Here is a 21331-nt window from a genome sequence, read left to right as displayed (position 1 = left end):
ATTTCTCTACAGAGTAACCAGCGATTCGATTCACTGCATTACATTTGATTACGTTGTTTTAGAGAATTTGGCAGTACTTCCAACTGGCCTCACAACCGCAGACCACGTGTAACCACGCCAGCCCAGGACCTCCACATCAGGCTTCTTGACCTGAGGGATCATCTGAGACCAGCCACCCTGACAGCTGATGAAACTTTGGGTTTGCACGACGGAAGAATTTCTGCACAAACTGTCAGAACCCGTGTCAGGGAAGCTAGTCTGCATGCCTGTTGTCCTCGCCAAGGTCTTGACCTGGCTGCAATTCGACGTAACCGACTTCAGTGGGCAAATGCTCACCTTGGATGGCTACTGGCATGCTGGAGAAGTTTGCTCTTCACGGAGGGTGGGCATAATTTGTGGAACGTTCAAACAGGAATCTGTTCCAAAAACTTCGTAAAGTACAAGGATGCCAACAGACAAAGCATACAAAAGTAGCATGATCAATTCACCTAGTTAACTAGATGCCGAGTAGGCATCAACTCACCACGTAGTTTATTCTTAAAGCTTGTCCTTAGGCTACCAGAGTGAGGACAGACATTTTTCAGAATAAACGTGGTAACTGAAAAACGTAATTAAATTGCCCACTCCCTACCCAGTATCTTAATCTGCCGCGTTACAATTTTGTATGCGTTGTTTGTTGGCAACCTTGGTATTTACGAAGTTTTTGGAACAGATTCCTGTTGGAATGTTCCACAAATTATACCCACCCCTTCACGGATGAGGGTCAAATATAATGATGTCTTAGTCACTATATGTAATTATATGGTTATAGTCGTGGTTAAGCGTACCTAAAAAACAATATAATGTTTTTCCTACACATGTAAAAAATAATATACAGTGCCATTCATGCATTTGAGTTTAGTCAGTGCTGTTAATTTATTTGCTTAGGGTTAAAAAGTTAAATAAAACTGGGAAAACTGTATATTTTGGCTCTGTAGGGACCCTCTGAAAAGGAACACGGTTCTATTGGGCCAAATGTATTTGATAATGTTTATGTTGCCCATACAGTTATCTGCTCTGTACTTCAGGTGAAGAGCACGGGTTTCGCGCTGATGTGTACTTTGCGCGCTTCCGTAACAACTGTAACTCGTGTGCACGTCTTTTGGCTCTGACTGATTTTTCACTGAACACCGGCTCCTTGGAACAGCTTTCAACAACACAATGTCTAAATTGGAGCAGATCATTGTTATTGAACCGCCGTATGATCTCAAATTTAAAGGTAAGATGAATACTTTCGGTGGCTAGCTACCACTTGTAGACGCTTTCGGCAGTGGATTAGCCAGCAAGCTAGCGAACGTTACCAGCTCCGTGGACCGGGGATGTGTTACCTTCAACAACCCTACTGAAACCTCTCGCATACCGCCGCCATTTTGAGATGGCAGCGAGGATTTACGGGCCTGTACCCAGTTAGCTACCCATAGAGCTAGCTAGCTATCACTGTACAACATTTATCGTCAGCCGCGGAGGGCGTATGGTCTCTAGTTACCCTAACTAGCTGACTTCTTACTGTGGCATTGACACAGCTAACTACTGTAACGTTAGTTTGCTGTCAGCCACTCAGGGATCATTGATAGCTAGCTAACGTTAGCCTGAAATAATATTCACTGACATGTTATTTTGGCCAAGTAATTACTATAACATTAACTAGTTAGATAGATAGGTAAACTAACAAGCAACACATTCTGATTTGACTAGACCAGTCATTGCATATACTATATTTTCCCGGATTTATTTAACTAGCTAGCTAGGGTGACACGGCTGAAATTGCAGTTGTTGAATGGAAATAGTAGCTAGGTAAAGGAAGCTGACCGCTCATATGCTAGCTAGCTACTCATTAACACTTTGCACTGTGTCCAGATAGTTAATGCATTGTTATGGTATTTTGTTGACCGCATCCTTAGTGCTCATCACGTTGAGAACGATGTGTAGTTAACTATGTGTAACCGTAGGCTATTTTCACATTATAGTTGGCTATGTTTTTATGCCTTAAGCTACATGTTTATCTGAGCCCAGCCAACAGTTAACACTATTGTTTTTAATGGGTCATTTTACTATATAGAAAATCATTTGCCATAACGTGTAACTAGTTGGTTGTCATTTGCGTCTGTTGTGTGCATTGTACAGGTGACTCCATTGACCCTCAACACCATCTCCTTTCTCTCCAATACAGGTCCCTTCACAGATGTAGTGACCACAAACCTCAAGCTAAAAAATCCCTCTGACCGAAAAGTATGCTTCAAAGTGAAGACTACGGCACCTCGCCGGTACTGTGTAAGGCCCAACAGCGGCATGATTGAGTCAGGAGCCACTGTCACTGTCTCTGGTAAGGATTTTGTATTTGCAGACCTTTTTCACTGTGCTGCCAACAACATCAAACAACAACAAATTATATCCCTTTCCACTTGAATTAATTGTATGACTTTGTACGTTTTTTTATTTTACCTTTATTTAACAAGGCAAGTCAGTTAAGAACAAATTCTTATTTACAATGACGGCCTAGGAACAGTGGGTTAATTGCCTTGTTCAGGGGCAGAACGACAGATTTTTACCTTGTCAGCTCAGGGATTTGATCTAGCAACCTTTCGGTTACTGGGCCAACGCGCTTAACCACTAGGCTACCTGCCGCCCCAAGTATAGATGAATCAGGCATGTAAATGTCAAATGCATGTATCAGTAGGCCTATATGTATGCATAGTCATGACCCCAGTTTTGACCCCATATCTTCTGTCTCAACAGTAATGCTGCAGCCCTTTGACTATGACCCCAATGAAAAAAGTAAACACAAATTCATGGTACAGACAATCTTTGCACCATCCACTGCTACAGACATGGATGCAGTGGTAAGTTTTCCTGTCCATATTACTACCAAATACATATTGTGCTTTATGTTAGTAGCTATGTCATCAAAGGAAAACCTGCTTTTGATGATTTCCAGGTTTCAGTACAGATTTCCAGGTTTCAGTACAGATTTCCAGGTTTCAGTACAGATTTCCAGGTTTCAGTACAGATTTCCAGGTTTCAGTACAGATTTCCAGGTTTCAGTACAGATTTCCAGGTTTCAGTACAGATTTCCAGGTTTCAGTACAGATTTCCAGAATTAAAATCACTTGGAGCTGATTTGCTGGTGTTTTTAGTCTTGTTTTGTTTTTTGTTTGAGCTCAGAATTTAGTGGGCCAAATAAAATTATCTGGTCTGCCAGTTGGAGAATCCTGCAGTACTGTATGCAAAATGCTTTTTATGATTGCTCCAGCGGAGGGCAGCAAATGGCATATTACACAGATGTATCAGCATTTCCACATCCTAATGTCTATAGACTTGTAACTGACAATATTGCATGTTCATTGTTATTCCATCAGCGGTCCCTGTGATCAACTGATCAATCTGTGTTGTTCACCTTATCATTTACTTGTCAATCTCAACTTCTACTTGTTGAATCTCCACAGTGGAAAGATGCAACGCCAGATGATTTCATGGACTCCAAGCTGAGATGTGTGTTCGAACTGCCCACTGACAACAATAAAATGGTAAGTAGTGTAGAGTAGTAAAGGCTAGACTTTCCAAAGGAGTGGAAATTCTGTCAGCTGCCATCAGGGGTTCTGGTGTTATATTTAAGCAATAAGGCACGAGGGGGTGTGATATATAGTTTGTGATATATGGCCAATATACCACGGCTAAGGGCTGTTCCTAAGCACGATGCAACGTGGAGTGCCTGGACACAGCCCTTAGCCGTGGTGTATTGGCCATATATCACAAACTCCCGAGGGGCGTTATTGCTATTATAAACTTGTTACCAACGTAATTAGACCACTAAAAATACATGTTTTGTCATACCCCTGGTATACGGTCTGATATACCACAGCTTTCAGCCAATCAGCATTCAGGGCTCAAACCACCCAGGTTATAATTGTTTGATATTATACCTCCAATGTTGTACTGTTGTCACGGCCACAAGTCAATGTTGTCTGTCAATGCATCTTTTTCACATTTTCTCCTAGATTCTACTTGGATTTCTCTCCCTCTCCTTGCCCTGTTACTGTTGATTGTTCCTTTCTCTGCCTTTGCCTAGGTACTGTCATTTGATGGGTGCTAATGATATCATGGATTTTTGATGATTTGAAGTAAATAGCTGCTGTACTAACCAGCATTTCTACCTCAAACTTCCCCAAAGTCATATCTGAAATACTCACCGCTTGTAACAATTGAGATTTGAATGGAAGCTTGTTCCTAGTATGTGATAGGTCCGTTTTGTTTATTCAACGCAGTAAGAGTGTATAACCGTTTATAATACATTGAGTGTCGAATGTTCTACCTTACAATCCAAGCAACCACTAAACAACACAAAGCTATATACATTATCTATTGGCATGCATGTTGCTTGTGCCTCCCCCTCGTGCGATAGCCTAGCGGTAGTGCCAGGGAGACCAGTGGTAGGGCCATGGGCAGACCCCTCATCACCCCAGGGCCAGAGCAGACCCCCAAGCTCAGCACCAGGCACCTGGGCGACAGAGCAGCCTTCACCCCCGGAGAGTACCGCAGCCAACGACGCCAGCGACCTCCCAGAGTTCATGTCAGCACCCAGCTCAGTGCGAGGCAGGGAGTGGCAGGTTTGTGGCAGGACAGGAAGTTGAAGTTCAGGTGTCGTTTACTCACTGTAGGCCAGGGGTGGGCAAACTTTTTGGCTGAAGGGTCACACTGGGCTTTCAAAATTCAATGGAGGGCCGCACCGATTTTAACTTTTTTTTTTTTTTATCCTTTTTTTTCCTTCTCCTCTCGTCAAAATCGATTTGTGGATTAGAGAAAGGTCTGTTAAAAAAAAAAATATATATATATAATTTAGAAATAATTTCTCATCTACCCAAAATAATTATTCCCCTGCCGTAGCTGGTTGTAATTAGAATAGTAGTCTGAATGAAAACGTATTAACGCTTCATACTAATTTCAAACTAATTAACACCATTTTATTAAAAAAAAGTTAAAAAATCCATCGGCTGAACAGTTTCATGAAGTTTGGTCTACTCTAAAGCGTGTTGAGTTTGTGTGGTTGGCATGTACAGCAATGTCAGGAGGGAAGCTAGCCTCTTGTTCACGTTTGTCTTTTTGCCACCTTTTTCCACTTTCATTGCTTCCAGGATGATGTTGATGCAACCAAAGCTGCCCCCGTCCTCAACTCCAACGCTGATGGCACGTCGGCGCCCAAGCCAATCAGCGCGTCCATGGACGACTCTGAGATGAAGAAACTGATGGACGAGTGCAAGAGGCTGCAGTATGATGTGGGCAAACTCTCAGACGAGAACAGACAACTCAAGGTATGGTCATAGGTTGTGTGATGTCTAAGATTGAGGCGGTATTAGGATAGTATTATATATTGGTAATATATACGGTAATATATTGTGAAGACAATGTTCTTGTTAAGATGATATTGGCTTCGGCCTATGTCTGTGGTAGAGAAGCATGTGTGAAAGCCTTGGTTTTAACCTACTGTGTTTGTCCTCTCAGGACGAGGGCCTGAGGATGAGGAAGGCCCACCGGTCAGACAACATAGTCTCCAGCTCGGGCGCCACGATGAACAAACAGCATTCTTCCAGTTACCTCCCCTCGCTACTGGTCGTCATAGCAGCCATCTTCATTGGATTCTTCCTAGGGAAGTTTGTCTTGTAGGGGTGGAGCGAGAGAAAAGGAAAGTGAGCCGGCATGGGCTCCTTTGTCTCCAAGGGCCTGGCCGTAGCGCCAGCTCACGGCGTACGTACATATGTTCTGTGTACCCAATCATAAGCAGGCCTCGCCTTTTACAATCTCACATGGTTAGTACACGTGGAAAAACAGAGGAATGAGCTTTCTCCTTTTTTGGGAGTTTTTCCTGATCTTTTTTGGGGGTGAGGAATCAGGGGAGGGATGTTTGGGGGAAAATGTAAATTGTACATTTATCAGAGCATTGATAACAGGTGAGTCGGGGCACTGGGTTTGTGACCTTGGAAGCAAAAAAATAAATAAAAATGAGCTCTCTCTCTCTGTGGTTTTAATAAGAGTTGGAATGTTCAGTGTCTTGTCTGTTATTTTAATCATTTTAAGAAAAAACCTTCCAAACAAAAGACTGCTACATGTTGCTGAAACATTCTCATTTTCACTGAATTCTTCAAATCTTGGTTTTTCTTGAGGTATGTGAAATGATACAGTATGCTGGGAATATAGGTGTCTCCTACAGACATTTATTTTTCCTTTTCCCTACTGACATAAACACATAATTATAAAAAATGAATTTTATTATTACAATTCTTTCTAGATTATTTTTTTTCTTTACACAAATTCTATATCCCTTGTGAGGCAAAAAGATCTACGTTCTTGCAGTCCTGTCCCATGGTATTTAACATTGATGAAAAAGAAATAAAATCTTTAACATTCTAGTGGCTTGTCATCTTTGTTAATCATTTGTCTTTGAGGAAGAGCAAGGCTTAATTTGTATACGGTATCTTCCATTTTGTTAACTCCAAAATCCCGAACTCTGTGATGAACATGCAAATGTCATTGGAGTGAGCTGCATGAAGCATGATACCACAGGCCAGGATTCAATCCGATTGCGCTTTGTCGACAATGCAGCTTTTAAAGGCAATATTTGCGGAGACTGCATTCACGGTAAACGCTGCATATGTCAGCTCATTTGGAAATGACCAAATAGGTCTTTAGGGCCAATCAGCAGTTAAAACAACAAAGCCGTCGCCCATCCGTTACATCAAATGTATAGTTTGACCATGTGTTGAGGCTATACAGAGTTTACATTTACAATGTTTACAAATATTGGAGTTAAAAGAAGTTTGATTGGGTATAACAGTTGAACTAAGCTCATGAGGCATAAGTTATAGTCTTCAAGAATCAATATGTATGACTAAAATGTATTGAGGGGCGCAGTGGTCTAAGGCACTGCATCTCAGTGCTAGAGGCGTCACTACAGACCCTGGTTTGAATCCAGGCTGTATCACAACTGGCCGTAATTGGGAGTCCCATAGGGCGGTGCACAATTAGCCCAGCGTCATTAGGGTTTGGCCGGGGTAGGCCGTCATTGTAAATAAGAATTTGTTCTTAACTGACTTGCGTAGTTAAATAAAAAAAATGTATAAGTCTAAAAATGTATGTATAAACTGTCGATCGCTGATGGCACATTGTCGACAAATCACAATCAGATTGAATCACGGCCATAGACAACTTGTGTTGTGTTGGGCACACCATAGGAAAAAAGCATTTCTTATTGGACGAGTACAGTACTTCCCAGTTTCACTTCCTGTCAAAGCGTTTTCTTCATTTGATGTCTACTGAACACGACTCTGAATAATAGAATGTAACAATTCAACATTGCCATCACATATGCTGTATTCAAAGAGTCTGAAAGTCCAATACACAGTCAATGAAGTGCTGCTCCACAACAACAGTAACATTCAGCTACTCCTACCTGAGATGCAGAATGGAGATAGCAGTAATAAGCAGCAGTCTAACCATATCCACCATGCCACTACCTCTGTGTCTGCAGCAGCTACTCCACAGTCTTTGGAGCTCGTCAGTTTCCCTCCACTCTGCTGGCCCGTGGCCAGCCCCTGCACACTGCACTAGGGGAGCCTGGTAGGAGGTGGCTGTCTTGTGGGGCTGGTTAGGGCTGGAGCCATCCGTGGGCCTCTGGCCGTTGAAGAGAAGGAGGCGGTTCGCATAGTCTCGCTCCATGCGGAAGAGTTCGTACTCAGTGTGGGGCAGCCGGATGCCCAGGGCAGCACAGCCATGGGTGGGGGTGACATCCTGCTCCAGACCCTGGCGCCATGAGCCCTCCGCCCCGCACTCCTTGCCCTGGAAGACGTTGAGCAGGGAGGTGGTGGCCCGGTCCATTGGGGTCACCCTCATGTGGTCCACTGAAGACCAAGAGGGGATTAGTCAGGTTGGTTGTTATGCACACTAATAATGGCATGATCATTAGCTGTGATCATTTATATACACTGAACAAAAATATAAATGCAACATGTAAAGTGTTGGTCCCATGTTTCATTACACAGGTGCACCTTGTGCTGGGGACAATAAAATGCCACTCTAAAATGTGCAGTTTTGTCACACAACACAATGCCACAGATGCCTCAAGTTTTTAAGGGGCGTGCAATTGGCATGCTGACTACCATAAGCCACCTCCAATGTTGTTTTAAAGAATTTTGCAGTACGTCAAACTGGCCTCACAACCGCAGACCAGGTGTATGGCGTCGTGTGGGCAAACAGTTTGCTGATGTCAACGTTGTGAACAGAGTGCCCCAAGGTCGGCGGTGGGGTTATGGTACAGGCAGGCATAAGCTACAGACAACAAACATAAATGCATTTTATTGATGGAAATTGAAATGCACAAAGATAGCATGACGAGATCCTGAGGCCCATTGTCGTGCCATTCATCCGCCGCCATCACCTCACATTTCAGCATGCTAATGCACAGCCCCATGTAGCAAGGATGTGTACACAATTCCTGGAAGCTGAAAATGCCCCCGTTTTTCCACGGCCTGCATACTCACCAGACATGTCACCCATTGAGCATGTTTGGGATGCTCTGGATCGACGTGTACGACAACGTGTTCCAGTTCCCACCAATATCCAGCAACTTCACACAGCCATTGAAGAGGAGTGGGACAACATACCATAGGCCACTATCAACAGCCTGATCAACGCTAAGCGAAGGAGATGTATCACGCTGCATGAGGCAAATGGTGGATACTGACTGGTACTGACCAGATACTGACTGGTTTTCTGATCCTGTGATCAACAGATGCACATTTGTATTCCCAGTCATGTGAAATCCATAGATTAGGACCTGATGAATTTATTTAAATAGACTGAGTTTTTAACTCTAAGTCAGTAAAATCTTAGAAATTGTGGAATGTTTTGTTTTATATTTTTGTTCAGTATATTTAGATTTATTGTGACAGTAACACCTACCTGTGAAGACAAACTCTGTCCCTCCCATTACCCTGGTGGATAGGACCGCGTGGCTGTAGTGACCCCGGGCGTACAGGCTGAACGTTGGCTGTCTGCACACTGGGTCGGCGTAATGCCAGTAGTGACCCTCCCAAGTGCAGTTGTGGTCGTGGAAAACAAAATGGCGGGTCAGGAAGAGGACCCCAGGGCGTACCTCGCAGCGCTGGCTCACCCATTGGCCCTCTAGTTTGACGGGCAGGTTGTCTTCGCAGGGCAGGATGGGAGGATGGTGCTCGTCCGCCCCGGCAATGACTCGGCAGACACTGCAGGTACGCTCATGGTTCTGCAATAATGTTTCAGAATGTTACGTTTTCATATTGTGATTCAAAAGAAATTCACACACCAGCAAGAGACTGTAGATGTTGGAATGCATCCCATTTTGATGTTTAACACAAAAGTCTTGTCACGACTCCCACCAAAGGTGGCGCCCCCTCCTGCTCGGGTGGCGCTCAGCGGTCGGCGTCACCGGCCTACTAGCTGCCACTGATTATTTTTGTTTTCCCCCTTTCTGTTATTGTTTGCACCTGTCCTTAGTTTGGTTGATTAGCGGGGCTATATTAGCTAGTTGGCCCGCCTGCTCTTTGTGCGGGATTGTTTCTCTGTTGGTTTCTTTGTGACGCGCTGTATGTATTTAGCGCTAGTGTGTGGTTTTGCGCTCATTGTGTTTTATCCCCTGTGTTTGGGGCACTTAGATTTTTGTGTGCGCTCAGTCCGCGTCAGGCAAGGTGGGCCATGTTCTTCACCCGGTTTAGGTTCACGATTTCCTATAGACCAGGCTCCCTGAACACGAGGGCCGACGCGCTGTCCCGTCTCTATGACACTGAGGACCGGCCCATCGATCCGACTCCCATCATTCCAGCGTCTATGCTGGTGGCACCGGTGGTATGGGAGGTGGACTCGGACATCGAGCGGGCGTTAGTATTGGAACCTGCGCCTTCGCAGTGTCCCGTGGGTCGCATGTACATGCCGCTCGGTGTCCGTGATCAATTGATTCAGTGGGCTCACACTCTACCCTCTTCGGGTCATCCTGGTGTGGCGAGGACAGTGCGGAGTCTCAGGGGGAAGTACTGGTGGCCCACCTTGGCTAAGGACGTGAGGTTCTATGTCTCTTCCTGTTCGGTGTGCGCCCAGAGTAAGGCTCCTAGGCATCTCCCGAGAGGGAAGTTACAGCCCCTCCCCGTTCCACAACGGCCATGGTCGCACCTATCTGTAAACTTCCTGACAGATCTCCCCCCGTCTCAGGGGAGCACTACGATCCTGGTGGTTGTAGATCAGTTTTCAGTCCTGCCGTCTCCTCCCGTTGCCCGGTCTCCCTACGGCCCTGCAGACTGCGGAGGCCCTATTTACCCACGTCTTCAGGCACTACGGGGTGCCGGAGGACATTGTCTCTGATCGAGGTTCCCAGTTCACATCCAGGGTCTGGAAGGGGTTTATGGAGCGTCTGGGGGTCTCAGTCAGTTTGACCTCCGGTTATCACCCCGAGAGCAATGGGCAGGCGGAGAGGGTGAACCAGAAGGTGGGCAGGTTTTTGCGGTCATATTGCCAGGACCGGCCAGGGGAGTGGGTGAGGTACGGGAGTGGGCGGAGTTAGCCCAGAACTCACTTCGTCACTCCTCCACTAACCTGTCACCCTTTCAGTGTGTGTTGGGTTACCAGCCGGTCCTGGCACCATGGCACCAGAGCCAGACCGAGGCTCCTGCGGTGGAGGAATGGGTACAGCGCTCCAAGGAGACCTGGAGAGCCGTCCAGGAATCCCTGAAGCAAGCAAGTGGACGGCAGAAGAGGAGCGCTGACCGCCACCGCAGTGAGGCCCCCGTGTTCGTACTGGGGGACAGGGTCTGGCTCTCGACCCGGAACCTGCCCCTCCGCTTGCCCTGCCGGAAGCTGGGGCCGCAGTGTGTGGGGCCCTTCAAAGTCCTGAGGAGGATAAACGAGGTGTGTTATCGGTTACAACTCCCTTCCTATTACCGTATTAACCCCTCGTTTCATGTGTCTCTCCTCAGGCCAGTGGTAGCTGGTCCCCTACAGGAAGGTGAGGTTCCGGAGGTCCCTCCGCCCCTCTGGACATCGGGGGGTCCCCGGCGTACAGCATATGGGCCATTCTGGACTCGAGACGCCGGGTGAGGGGCCTGCAGTTCCTGGTGGACTGGGAGGGGTACGGCCCGGAGGAGAGGTGCTGGGTACCGGCGGAGGACGTCTTGGACCCATCCATGTTGAAGGATTTCCATCGCCTCCGCCCGGATCGCCCTGCGCCTCGCCCTCCGGGTCGCCCTCGAGGCCGGTGTCGGCGCGCTGCAGGAGCAGTGCGTCGGGGGGGGGGGGGGGGGGGTACTGTCACAACTCCCACCGAAGGTGGCGCCCCCTCCTGCTCGGGTGGCGCTCGGCGGTTGTCGTCACCGGCCTACTAGCTGCCACTGATTCCTTTTTGTTTTCCCCTTTCTGTTATTGTTTGCACCTGTCCTTAGTTGGGTTGATTAGCGGGGCTATATTAGCTAGTTGGCCCGCCTGCTCTTTGTGCGGGATTGTTTCTCTGTTGGTTTCTTTGTGACGCGCTGTATGTATTTAGCGCTAGTGCGTGGTTTTGCGCTCATTGTGTTTTGTCCCCTGTGTTTGGGGCACTTTGATTTTTGTGTGCGCTCAGTTCGCTATTTGGGGTGGCAGGTGTTTTGCTGTGTCGCTCATTAAAAAGCCATCACCCGTATGCTTCCTGCGTCTGATTCGTCCTCCACTACGCCCAAGCATTACAAGTCTGAACTATATTTCAGATTTCTAAGCGGTTTAATGAGTCACAGCATGGTGATAAATAGCATCACTGATGGTAACACTGAAATGTCAACAGACAATCAATCATGATGATGAAAAACACAAACGAGGCCATTCAAACTGTTGTTTGACTCTGACCCACCCAGCTAATAAAGGAGAAGCTTGGCAGACTGTCTTCTCATATGCTACTTGGGAGTGTTCCTGGCACCACTGCAAATCAGATACAATTTTATTTGTCATATGCGCCGAATACAACAGGTATTCACCTTACAGTGAAATGCTTACTTACAAGCCCTTAACCAGTTTTGAGAAAATAGAGTTAAGAAAAGATTTACTAAAAAAGTAACACAATAAAAAAACAATAGTACCGAGTCAATGTGCGGAGGTACAGGTTAGTCGAGGTCATTTGTACATGTAGCAGTGGCGGTCAGTGCCATTTATGATGAGGGAGGACAATTCATTTCTTTCAAGAGCATGGCCTTATTTCTATTACAGCCTTATTGGATGATTGTCATTCATATTCCCATTCACCCAGTTCAATGTAACATCGATAGGTTTAGGCTACTACATGATCCTCAAATTTTCCCTATACCCATCATGCGGTTGCTACAACCTAGCCTATGAATGAAACATTAGAGACAACATTTTGAGGTGACACACAGTGACACATTCAATACCGCCTTGCACACTCTTGCCTGCATCTAGCTTATCTTTTCCAACAGTTGCAAATGATAGTTTCTATTGGACAAATTCAGGTATTTATCCCCGTTTCGTTTGCTTCCGTTTAAGAAACGTTTTTCAACAGAATTGGCGGAATGAATACACCCCTGATCACCCGCAAACACAGTTCACTTTCATAGCAGCCACTTTTTATTCCTTCTCACCTCTATGCCCTCTCCTCCTTTCACCTTTTCCCTTCATTTGTGGACTTCAATGCACAACACATAAGCTGTATGTGACCAGACGAAAAAACCTTTCAAACCATGTCATAACCGCTACACACAGCATACATCGTTGTCCCCATATTAGCTAAAGTAACGTCCTAGTCAAAATAGCTAATATAACTAATCTGTTAGTAAACCCGCTACAATCATGCAGTAACATTACAGTGTATAGTCGGTAAGCAGTTTAGCAGTTACACCGGGGGGCCCCGGTGGCAATAAATGTATAAAACCAAAAGCTTACCTTGACTTGGAAGAGTTCCAGTGTTATGTTGGATAGTCATAGCCAGCTAGCTAACATAGCAGGTGTTTGAGTAGGCTCGACTAGCCAGCTGAACTTGCTAGCTAAGTAAGTGAAACTAAAAGTGAAAAGAAATGATGAAATCTCTCTCCTCTCCTTCATTTTTGAAGAAATTAATTTCTTGAAAACAGTTCAACTATTGTCTTTCTCTCTCTTTGAGTCAACTACTCACCACATTTTATGCACTGCAGTGCTAGTTAGCTGTAGCTTATGCTTTCAGTACTAGATTAATTCTCTGATTCTTTGATTGGGTGGACAACATGTCAGTTCATGCTGCAAGAGCTCTGATAGGTTGGAGGACGTCCTCCGGAAGTTGTCATAATTACTGTGTAAGTCTATGGAAGGGGGTGAGAACCATGAGCCTCCTAGGTTTTGTATTGATCAATGTACCAAGAGGAGGATGGAAGCTAGCTGTCCTCCGGCTACACCATGGTGCTACCCTACAGAGTGCTGTTGAGGCTACTATAGACCTTCATTGCAAAACAGTGTGTTTCAATCAATTATTTGGTGACGGTAATATATTTTGTATAATTTTAACTAAAAAGGAGAACTTTTAAAAATGTTTTTAAACATTTTTTAAAATGAAATTCACTTAGGAGGATGGTCCTCCCCTTCCTCCTCTGAGGAGCCTCCACTGACATGTAGGTAGGGGTAAAGTAACTATGCATAGATAATAAACAGATCATTTAACATGGGTCTGCCATCCTAGATTGATGGCAGGGATGAAAACAACCACCAAAGGCAAAGAATCAAAAGCTTCTCTCTGGCCTGGAAAATGCACTCGGTGATGGGGCTACTTCTCCTCTCTCTCTTCTCTGGATGGGGCTCATTGAAAAGCAGTAGGTGCCGTCTGTGCCTTGGTCTCAAGTCCTTCATTAAACAGTATCAGCCACAGGTACGTGTTTCAAAATGACATTAGCGGCGAATACGGAGACACAGTTTAATAGACAAATAAAATAAAATAAGCTATTTTCACATCCAGAACATAAAAAATGTCATCATACGCTATGACTGCCTTTATGGCTTTGGATTCTTGTCATTGGGTTGTGAGTACAATATCGTAAATTAGCTCATCAAGCCCCTGTTATGTGTGGAGCCCTTTATAGATTGCACTCGGTGGTTGAGCATCAGATTAATGTTTTAGCTGAACGTGACTAACTCTATTCATTCAAGGCTGACTGTAACTCCACCACCATTGCATGCATGAGTCACTTTCAACATCAATCGCCTCAGCTTTTAACCACAGCTCATTTACATTGACCTGACACTTTATAGGCAGGGAGTTGTTTGTATTAGTTCAAAAAAATACATGCTGGTAGATATATGGGTAAATGCTGGGGGGGGGACGACGACATGAAAGGGACGAATCCTTTTGTGAGTGGGAAGAAAGGAGGGAGCTTCTGAACTGAAGGCCTGGTTCCATCTCTCTGGTCCGGCTCTAGTTTTATCCCTCTGTCCTTGGTACAGCCTCAGGCACCAACACTACCACAGAGTAAGGGCAGGAATTCAGAAATTCAGAGCAGAGCATACTGCGCCACTCTTTGCTATTCTCTTTGAAGAGCGCCCGTGGAAAACCAACCAACGGATGATCACTGCAATCCATGGATCTTCTCTGCTGCTGGGTTTGCAGTTTGCACAATTCATATTATCTCCCATTTCACATAACGTGTCTGTCGTTGTGTACAAAAACATACAGACAATACTGTGATTGTTCAAAGAAAATAGGAATACACAGCCCTGGAATATCACGTATCAATTACTGTACATGTGTAGTTTCATTGCTGCAACAGTTTGTCATCTTTAATACCCACAATACTTTCAGTTGGTAGGGATTTGACAAACAGATTCACAATTCACAGATGCTTGAAAATGATACTATCTGCCCAAAAATCGAAAAGGATTCTCTGTCATGGGGTCTCAGTATGGATGTGATAACAAAGAGACCCTGACCATAGAAATATAGTAGACTAGATTAGAGCATAATATATATCTCTATGACTGACCTTGGTGTTCTGCAGTGGCGGCTGGTAGCTGGTGGGTGTGTGGTGGGTCCTCTGGGTGTGCTCAGTGTGGACGTCCCCCAGGAAGAGCTCCTCGTTGTGGTCATCAGGGAGCCAGACACCATGACGGCGGCGCCGCTCCACACGCACCAGCTGCAGCTCATTCATAGTGAAACCCAGCCTATGGGCACAGTCCCTCCCCTGCTCCTCCTCACTCCACAGGTCATAGCTGACGTGGGGCTCCCAGGGCTCCCACTTTCCCCCTCCACCTAGGGACGGAGGTCCACAGCTGGGCTTGAGCCACTGGCTGAGGTCCATGGCTGCCTCGGGGCTGTGGAACACAACCTGGACGCTGTGAAGCTGATAGTCGGCCTCGGTGCCTCCGCGAACCACCCAGGAGGCCTGGCGCAGGTACAGCTTGCCCCGGGCGAGGAGGGTGTATGTGGGGGAGGAGCAGCGGTTGTCCCGGTAGTGGAACTGGAGGACCTGGAAGGTGTGGTTGTGGTGGAAGAGATAGGACCTGGTGATGAACTCTGACCCAGGCCTAACCTCACAGCTGATGGGGAAAACATTAATGAAATTGGCTTAGTCAAATGATTTGTTATTTCGGTATTATGCAGTGAGTCTGGTGGGTAACTAGAGTCGACCCCCCCACCTTTAATTTCACCAGTCGATTCAACACCTAAGACTTTACACTAAGAAGTCTGAAGCTGAACCTGTTGTTGTGCCAAGTAGGCTTTCATACAGAACAGTACTATTGTACTGTATCTTGTAGTGAGTGACCTTAACCCAGAGGGTGTTCTTTAATGGAAGCCTCTCCAACATAATCCAGGTAGAATCAGGCATTTCCCTGGGCAGCTGTCTAGACCACTTACTTTTTTAAATCTTTACTAATTTATTATAATTTTTTTAAATTTCGCCTTTATTTAACCAGGTAGGCCAGTCGAGAACAAGTTCTCATTTACAACTGCGACCTGGCCAAGATAAAGCAAAGCAGTGCGACACAAACAACAGCACAGAGTTACACATGGAATAAACAAACGTACAGTCAATAACTCAATAGAAAAAATCTATATACAGTGTGTGCAAATGAGGTAAGATTAGGGAGGTAAGGCAATAAATAAATGACATGTCACTGGCTTAAAGTGGCATGAGTAAAGCCAGTGTGTATATTTACGCGGATGCACTAGCGGTTCTGGGGGGGGGTCCAGTGCCCCTGTGACAACAATTTTGGATCCCCTTGTGGCCCCCCTAAATGTGGAGTATGACATATTTTTTACATAACTAATGTGAAGAAAGTGAAGAAAACGATATGACAACAATAACGTCTAATGTAACTGGCCCCTCTAACAGTACAACTGGCCCCAGCTTGCCCCCCCCCCAGTTGAAATGGTCTAGAACCACCACTGCGCGGATGGGTGACTCAACACTATACACGTCAGCTACTACAGCGAAGGAAATCACTGCTTAACAAAGAGCTGGAGTCACTTTCAGAATGGGTGGAAAGAAATAATTTTGTCCTAAATATTTCAAAAATAAAAACATTGTATTTGGGACAAATCATTCACTAAACCCAAAACCTCGACTAAATCTTGAAATTGAGCAAATTGAGGTGACTAAACTGCTTGGAGTAACCCTGGATTGTAAACTGTCATGTTCAAAACACATTGACGCAACAGTAGCTAAGATGGGGAGAGGTCTGGCCATAATAAAGCACTACTCTGCCTTCTTAACAACACTATTAACAAGGAAGGTCCTACAGGCCCTAATTTTATACATTATGTTTATACATTGTACATTTTTTTTTGTCATGTAATATTTGTAATTGCATATAACTGCTTTAATGTTGCTAGACCACCAGGAAGAGTAGCTGTTTCCTTCGCAGGAACTAATGGGGATCATTAATAAATACAAAACCCAACGCCTAGCAACCTCCGCAAGAAGTTCAGATATCTTAGAATAAGTCAAATAAAGGTTAAAAATGTTTAAAAAATATATATTCGAATACCAGCTGAAGTGTCTACAGCTGCAAGGTCCTGTGTTAAAGCTCCAGTCAGGACTACCCTTTGACATCGCTACAATATATTGACTATACATTCTTACAATTCTGTACTAAATAAGGGTTCATAGCAAACAGTTTAATTGCGCATGTTACACATGATATTACCTGGTGGATACCCAGTGGCCTGCGATGTTGGGGGGCATATGCACTGAGATCTGGTCTCCAGCTTGGAGATGCTGGAGCATGTACTGACACTGAAATCCCACAATAGCAGCGTGCTGATGCCGCTGCCCATGTTTCCTCCCCAGGGTCCCGACACTGGCTCTTATGTCTGAGTGAAGCAGAGAGCCATGACAAATACCTGGAGCGGAGAAAGAGTGATGTCATTGGAAACTTTTCCATGAGTTAGTAATTTTTTTATTATATATGCTTTAGTAGCATACTATACATTTATGAAAAGTTTACTATACAAACATGGAAATATAGTGCATGCGTTGCTAAAGATCTATTACTTAATACTGAAATATCACAATCATCCACTAGGTGTTGTTCATAATTACATTTTCACATAATTGGTAGGCTACATATAAATGAACATTATAGGATATCGCCCAATATAGATACGGAATAAAACATATTTAGGCTACATCACTAGTAAATACTTACACCTGAATGTTCCAAACTCACCATTGAAAAGAACAGCAGTAGAGACAATCCATTTCATCAGTAACATTGTTAGTCTTGACTGAGACGACACCTTTTTTATTTATTAGCTAAGAACCACTCCTATGTCCATTAACAAGTATTATTCATTATCAGTTGCCTTTCTTCTCATTTGTTCCTTTCATCACCAACCGTTCATTGCAGAATAATAAAATACCTCGCAGAACATTCCGATGTCAATCATTCTCAGAAACGTGGCTTGATGCTCTGATACGAGTTCATTTCATAATATACTAATAAAGTCGTTGTTCGATGTGACTCATAGAGCAACTTTGTAATTTATTTTGTTATAGGTTTCCTCTATCCGACTTTTTAAATGATTTTAAATTGGACGAACATCTCGCTCTGTCGTCTGTCTGTGTCATAGTTGACAGCACACAACAAGTCCTGTTTTCTTTCGTAGGAGGGCACTCGTGCTGTGACTCAGCCCCCCCCCAAACAACCCGATGAGTCAAACCCTATTCTGAACATGATCAAAGTCAACTCCCGAACGAGACAAAATAACCAACCATAGTATAAGGACAGCTAGGTCTGCACACAACAGTGTGCCACTGACGACCTGCGGTACCATAAGGCGATTTTCAATTTCTCAAATTTCAGACCACTGTTATAAATGATTATTAATGTAAAATATTACACATTCAAAGAAATACATGTTCAGGGTATTACCATACATGAATCCACTGTACAGTGATACAACACACACATCACACAATATCTAAACGTTACATCAGGCTATAGCAATATAAATGCAACATAAATGCATTCACTATTTACATTCAAATCTCATGGGTTATGAATAATTTGGTGGAATATAAATATGCCTTGCAGTTGAGTAGTGAGACAGATATCTGTCAGCGCTTGGTCAAAAATTCCCTCTCACTCCAATCTAACTGCATTTCCTCAGTGACAGCTACATGAATTATGTATCTGCTTGGTTGAATCTAAACATACAAGAAGCCTGCAGTATGAAATCCCGCTCCTGAAGTCAATAGCAAAGTCGAATGAGACACCCAAGCGTTGTATTCTAACGTTGTGAAGTCCAATAGCAAGATTCTGCAAATGGACTACTCTTTCTTAGTTACTGTACAGTATGTCTTGTATTGCAGTAAGATAACCAATTCATGCACTGAGAGAATATATTATTTGATACATTGTATCCAGACACATCTATAAAAATCCATAATCTATTTATCAATGTAAACAATATATATTTACAATATCGCTACCATCATTATGGCCAACTTCAGCGTCCTTATATTTTGATATTCATCTACTAAGTCGTTGAAGGTCTCACGTTGGTGTGTGTTCTGCGCTCTGTGTGTGTGTGTGTGTGTGTGTGTGTGTGTGTGTGTGTGTGTGTGTGTGTGTGTGTGTGTGTGTGTGTGTGTGCAGAAGTGAAAGTCTACTCCTCTACGCCTAGCACTGGCTCACCCAAACCCTCCAGGGAACCTAAGTGTATTTAACAAGACCAAAATATACTTACTAAGGGCATTTGTGTTGCTTAATGAAACATGCTTGTGTTGGATGCCCTTTTGATGCTCAGAGGGGTGAAAATGCAACCCGAGAAAGTAACAAAAATTATATGTCATGTCCATGAATGGGTATGTCTTGAATAAGTACTTAGTATTGCAATTGATGAAGGCATTGAACGGTTCTGGTATCAAATCTCAGTTTGTGGTTTAATCAAGGAGATATAAATGTTTCCTCAATGTCAATGTCTGGACAAAGAGCTATTGAAGATAGTCAACATGCTATAAAGTACAAGTATTTAAACTTGACACCAATCACTGACTGACATCCTGTCACACCTTCTCCATCCCCCTATCCCTTCCCTCCATACATGCTGATACATTTCCACCGATGTTTGAACTTGTTTCAGTGAAACAAGGACTTGTGAAATACCACTACATGTTTCCCAATGTTGACTGTCAGGTGCTAAGCTGTGCTTTAGAACTATAACATAAAAGCACTCCTACATGCACTTTGGGACAGTTTCCCGGACACTGGACACAGAATAATCTTGGACTAAAAGACATGTTTAATGGAGATCCTCCATTGAAGGACCAGAGAATGAATGAGGGAGTGTCTGTGAGGAGATGAAAAGAGCAGCTGTGTCTGTGGTCTTAGCTGTGTCTGTGGTCCTCTACAGGGCTCCTCTCCTGCTCAGGGAGGTCTGGAGGCCGATTAGGGAGGGAATCCTTCTGGCCTTTGTTGCCGGGGGTGACAGGACCCAGAAGTCAAGGGTTAGCGGCCCCTTACAGAAAGGAATCAGCTGACCTCATCTTCACTCAGGCCCTTTGAGAGGACAGATCACTTTCTGGAAGACGGGAATGGCAAGAATTGTGGAGGGATGGCAGATACAGATAGATGGATAGGAATCCCACGCTGGGCTTTAACATTAACATCCAGACTGAAGTGATTTGAGGTGTATTAGGCACTAGAAACTATAACTAAAATCCTGATTATATGACCTAGAGTAGATACCCACTGGGCACAGACATTAGTTAAATGTTTAGTTTTGATTTACATTTGGTTGAGCTGTCAATAAATGGGAATTCAATGTGAAATCATTTAGCACGCCCCCATTTTCATCAACAGGGCTGTAGTGAAGTAGGTTGAGAACTTCAAGTTCCTTGGTGTCCACATCACCAACAAACGATCACGGTCCAAACACACCAAGAAAGTCGTGAACAGGGCACGACAACGCCTATTCCTCTTCAGGAGGCTGAAAAGATTTGTCATGTGTCCTCAGATTCTCAAAAATGTCTACAGCTGGCAGCATCGAGAGCATCTTGACTGGTTGCATCACCGCCTGCTATGGCAACTGCTTGGTATCTGACCATAAGGCGCTACAGAGGGTAGTGCGCATAGCCCAGTACATCATTGGGGCCAAGCTTCCTGCCATCCAGGACCTCTATACCAGGCGGTGTCAGAGGAAGAGCTTAAAATATCCTGAGGCTGCATTTATTGTAGCTGGGGATTTTAACAAGGCTAATCTGAAAACAAGGCTCCCTAAATTTGATCAGCATATTGAATGCGCGACCCGGGCTGGCAAAATTCTTGATCGTTGCTACTCTAACTTCCGCGACGCATATAAAGCCCTCCTTTCGGCAAATCTGACCACAACTCCATTTTGTTGCTCCCAGCCTATAGACAGAAACTTAAACAGGAAACGCCCGTGCTCAGGTCTGTTCAACGCTGGTCCAACCAATCTGATTCCACGCTTCAAGATTGCTTCGATCACGTGAACTGGGATATGTTCCGGATAGCCTCAGACAACAACATTGATGTATACGCTGATTTGGTGAGCGAGTTTATTAGCAACTGCATCGGTGATGTTGTACCCACGGTGACTATTAAAACCTTCCCCAACCAGAAACCTTGGATTGATGACAGCACTCACGCAAAACTGAAAGTGCGAACCACTGCTTTTAATCATGGCAAGGCGACCGGAAACATGACCGAATACAAACAGTGTAGCTTTTCCCTCCGCAAGGCAATCAAACAAGCTAAGTGTCAGTATAGAGACAGAGTCGCAATTCACCGGCTCAGACACGAGACATATGTGGCA

At 44.6% G+C, this 21331-nt stretch overlaps 2 protein-coding genes across 3 annotated transcripts; one reads left to right on the top strand and one right to left on the bottom strand.

Moving 5' to 3' along the window:
* The first annotated feature begins 987 nt into the window (after nt 1-987).
* On the top strand, nt 988-6440 carry LOC100196469 (VAMP (vesicle-associated membrane protein)-associated protein A). 2 transcript variants are annotated; one of them, NM_001141498.2, is given in 7 exon segments: nt 1154-1258; nt 2210-2362; nt 2776-2879; nt 3483-3563; nt 5169-5255; nt 5325-5345; nt 5536-5845. In NM_001141498.2, coding segments are annotated over 7 exon segments (666 nt in total). In that variant the 5' UTR covers nt 1154-1200; the 3' UTR covers nt 5698-5845.
* LOC106579646 (protein APCDD1-like) lies at nt 6256-18138 on the bottom strand. The gene is made up of 5 exons (XM_014159755.2): nt 17722-18138; nt 17200-17395; nt 15036-15588; nt 8989-9310; nt 6256-7928 (listed from the first exon to the last, which is right to left on the bottom strand). Exons 1-5 carry the CDS (start codon nt 17765-17767, stop codon nt 7477-7479), a joined length of 1569 nt encoding a protein of 522 aa, XP_014015230.1. The 5' UTR covers nt 17768-18138; the 3' UTR covers nt 6256-7476.
* Between the last annotated feature and the right edge of the window lie 3193 nt (nt 18139-21331).

The sequence above is a fragment of the Salmo salar genome, chromosome ssa19, assembly GCF_905237065.1.
Source record: "Salmo salar chromosome ssa19, Ssal_v3.1, whole genome shotgun sequence".
Taxonomy (NCBI): Eukaryota; Metazoa; Chordata; class Actinopteri; order Salmoniformes; family Salmonidae; genus Salmo; species Salmo salar.
Note: the sequence above shows the minus strand (reverse complement) of the source record. Positions and strands in the feature narration are given on the sequence as shown.

Bases quoted from the DNA above. Each gene is read 5' to 3' on its own strand.
- LOC100196469 (XM_014159687.2), top strand. From the start codon at position 1,201: ATGTCTAAATTGGAGCAGATCATTGTTATTGAACCGCCGTATGATCTC. The intron at 1,259-2,209 runs GTAAGATGAATA...TCTCCAATACAG, and splicing joins GTATGATCTCAAATTTAAAG to GTCCCTTCACAGATGTAGTG. The intron at 3,564-5,168 runs GTAAGTAGTGTA...CATTGCTTCCAG, and splicing joins CCACTGACAACAATAAAATG to GATGATGTTGATGCAACCAA.
- LOC106579646 (XM_014159755.2), bottom strand. From the start codon at position 17,767: ATGTTACTGATGAAATGGATTGTCTCTACTGCTGTTCTTTTCAATG. The intron at 17,396-17,721 runs GTGAGTTTGGAA...TCTCCGCTCCAG, and splicing joins TACTGCTGTTCTTTTCAATG to GTATTTGTCATGGCTCTCTG. The intron at 9,311-15,035 runs GTCAGTCATAGA...ACATTATTGCAG, and splicing joins CGCCACTGCAGAACACCAAG to AACCATGAGCGTACCTGCAG.